This window comes from Tupaia chinensis, unplaced genomic scaffold, assembly GCF_000334495.1.
Source record: "Tupaia chinensis unplaced genomic scaffold, TupChi_1.0 Scaffold000159_1, whole genome shotgun sequence".
NCBI lineage: Eukaryota > Metazoa > Chordata > Mammalia > Scandentia > Tupaiidae > Tupaia > Tupaia belangeri.
In genome coordinates, this window is record NW_006159630.1 from 479,766 (window position 1) to 483,214 (window position 3,449).

At 61.0% G+C, this 3,449-nt stretch overlaps 1 protein-coding gene across 1 annotated transcript; it reads right to left on the reverse strand.

The window, feature by feature from the left end:
- Window positions 1–460: 460 nt before the first annotated feature.
- Window positions 461–2,021, reverse strand: UTS2R (urotensin 2 receptor). Its single transcript, XM_027770820.1, is given in 2 exon segments — window positions 461–887; window positions 889–2,021. Coding segments are annotated over 2 exon segments (1,155 nt in total). The 5' UTR covers window positions 1,704–2,021; the 3' UTR covers window positions 461–547.
- Window positions 2,022–3,449: the final 1,428 nt, after the last annotated feature.

Below are 3,449 nucleotides of genomic sequence, written 5' to 3' on the forward strand. Positions count from 1 at the left end.
AGCAGGTGGTCAGGCAGAGGAGGCCAGCTGGTAGAGGCTGGGTGGTCACCATGGAGATGAGGGGCAGAGCAGGGCAGGACCCATTAATCTGGGAGGTAGGAGGCCAAGGAGCCTGAGAGCACTGCTGAGTGGACTGGGTCTCCGCCCGGCCCGTGTGGGTGCTGGCTGGTGGTTGTGAGGCCTTAGCCTCGCCTCCGCAGTGAGGCTTCAACCCTGTGCTGCGTCCCCCCCCCCCCCCCCCCCCCCCCCCCCCCTGCAGTCCCAGGTACTCCCCTGCCCCTGCCTGTGCCAGATGAGCAGAGGCCTAGGCAGGAGCACAGGAGTGGGGCGTCAGGCAGGCTCTTCCCCAAGCCTGGGGTGGCCTGGGGGCCTTCCCCACGCCACACCAGTGCCAAGGCAGGACTCGGACCACTGGGCTCAGGTTTATTGTCTGAGTGTTAATGGCTGCAGAGGCTGGGGGAGGGGCAGAGAGGGGAGGGTCTCCCACAGGTAGTGGAGTCCCCAGCCCGGGGAACTCTGGAAGAGCACCGAGGAAGGGCCGGCTGGCTCAGAGGGGACTGGGGCTCCTGGGAAGGGGCTCGCACAGGGGCCCTGGTGACAGCATGACAGGCTCAGTGGCCGGCTGGCTGCTCGAGGACAGCAAGCAGGAGCCCTGTGGGAGGTGGTTCTGGCACTGTGGGAGGCGGGACGCACAGCCCTTGCCGGGCCGCCGGTGCCTGCGGCCGCGGAGATAGTCCCTGTAGTTCCTGGTGAGCAGCGTGTAGAGGAAGGGGTTGAGGCAGCTGTTGCCGTAGGTGAGGCAGGTGGTCAGGTAGGTGGCCACACGCGCCGTGCGGGGCGCTGGCGGGGCCTGGCGGGACTGGGCCCGCCGCTGCCCCAAACCGGAGGAGGAAGCAGGCCCAGAAGAGCAGCACTGTGCTCAGGGTGAGGCACAGCACTCGGGGCCGGGCCAGCCGGTGTGGCCGCCGGAGGGGGCCCCTCTGAGACCTCCAGTTGGCCCGGGCCAGGCGTGCATACAGCAGCCCGATGGCCAGCCCAGGGCCCACCACGCTGGTCCCGAAGAGCAGTGTCAGGTAGGCGCGGTGGGCACGCGGGCCCCAGGCTGGCAGACACAGGTGCTTGGGGCCGCGGCGTGCCAGTCGGATGGCCAGCGTCATGGGCAGCGTGAGCAGCAGTGCCAGCAGCCAGATGCCCAGTGCCAGCAGCTTGCGGTAGCCCTTGGGACGTCGCGCCGTGTGCAGCGGCCTCAGCACAGCTGCACAGCGCTCGCTGCTCATGGCTGTCAGAGTGAAGACGCTGGCATGCATGGTCAGGAAGTCCAGGCTGAAGAGCACACGGCAGCCCGCGTCACCAAAGCGCCACTCCTTAGCTACGTAGGTGGCCACGATGAAGGGGATGCCGAGCAGGTAGAGCAGGTCGGCCAGCGCCAGGCTGACCAGGTAGACACGCAGGGAGGCTGCAGCACGCAGGGAGCAGCACACCACCGCCAGTGTGTACGCGTTGCCTGCCACGCCCACCACGCCCATGGCTGACAGCACTGCCCCGATGGCACCTGTGGCCACCAGGTCCTCCAGGGAGCTGGGCTCTCCTGGGCTGGCCCAGGAGCTGTTGGACATGTTGGGACCACCAGGCGGCTTGGGCTCCGTGCTGCCCGTGGCGGCCAGCACGGGGAACCTACTTGTGCATTCCGGGCTCTGCTCCATGCCTGCCTTCACGCTGTGCTCAGGGCTGAGGCCTGCCACCGCTTGGGAAGGCCAGAGGCACCTGTGGGTAACCAGCTCGTCCTGTGGGAGATGACGCCCGTTAGGATGGAGGTTGGGCACCCTCTCCCACTCTCACGTAGCCACTGGGACACAGGGCAAGGCTGCAGGGGGCTGGGGCTCCTTCTCCCTCGGACGCTCTGGGCGCCACCTGATCCAGGTATCCGCGGTACATGCCCAGCAGGTCCTCCACCCAGGCCTCAGTGCAAGGCCAAGGCCTCAGGGTGACACCAGAACACAGCAGGGCAGTCCCCTGCAGGCAGAGGGCACTTCCTGGGCCTCACTTTCTCCTCTGGGAATGGGCAGAGAAGGTCCTGTGTACCTCAAAGTCCTTTTCCTCCTTTGACTTCATTTGTAAAAAAGGCAAAAAAGGGCCAGAAGGTGGCGTGGTGGTTAGGGTGCTGGAATTCCCACATGGCTGACCATGGTTCGAGTCCTGGACCTGGTGGCTTGCTTTCTCACTCTCCCTCTCTTTCTCTCTCTGTCTTTGGCAAAATTCATGTGAAAAATAATAATAATAATAATAATTGTTTTTAAAAAAGGCAAAAAAGAAAAAAATAGGTTGTAAAAGTAATGGCTGCTGGGCTTAAAGGTCTTGATAGAAAAATATGTGAGAAGAAGAGGAAAAGGCCTTTGTTATTGCCACTGATCACACAGGGAGAATGAGTCTCCACCCCTACCTCACACCACACAGAAATGAGCCTCCACCCCTACCTCACACCACACAGAAATGAATTCAAGGGAGATAGCGGATTAAAGTAAAAGGTTACATTGGTCAGTCAAGCAAGCTTCGGAAGAAAACAGGAGAATAAGCCCGTGACCATAGGTAGGAAAAGATTTCTTAAAAAGGAACAGAAATTGGGACCAGTAGTTGGTGTAATGGCTATGTTGCTGGACTCCCATGTAGTCGACCTCAGTTCGAGTCCCGGACCCGGTGGCTTAAACTCACACCAGGCGCGTGTGCGTGTGTGCCCAAGATCCCAAGAGGAGAATAGAGGAGAAGGGATTGCGGCGTGGCCATCTCCCCTGGGGGATGATTTCTCGCTTTCTGTCTCTCTGTCCCTCTCTGTCTGGTGAGCACATGCACCCTATAGCAAAAACCTGTCAAAAAAAGAAAAAAGAAATCTCTCTCAAAACAACAACAACCAAAGCAGACATGATTTGCAATGAAAGGAAAGACTGGTGAGGTGGACCTCGCGAAGACTGAGGACCATACCAAGAGGGTACGCGCTGGGAGGAGATGGTCAAAGGCCTAGCCGCTCACACACGGAAGAGCTACAAGCCACTAAAGGACAGACTAGCAACCCACCGGGCGTGAGAGAGGAGGGAGGAGGGAGAATGTGTGGGAGATGCTTGGCACCTTCGGTGAGGGGACGCAGGTCAAAGCCAGGGTGACAGCCGGTTCACACCCCCCAGGTGACTGGAAGTAAGAGGCAGACGCACCTGTCACGTGCCGGGAGCTGTGGCGGAACCGGAACTCACACTGTGGTTGGTGGAAAGGGAGCCGGTGCAGTGCTTTTGGAAACCCGCTCACACGCTGTGCCCCCCACCAGCACCGCACTCCCGCGCCGTGTCCTCGAGGGACGCCAGCAGACATCCACAGAAGGCAGGGTCCTGCGGGAGGTCCACAGCAGCTGCGTCCCTAACAAGGTGCTGGAAAGAACCCGGACAGGTGAGTGGGTGAGTAAG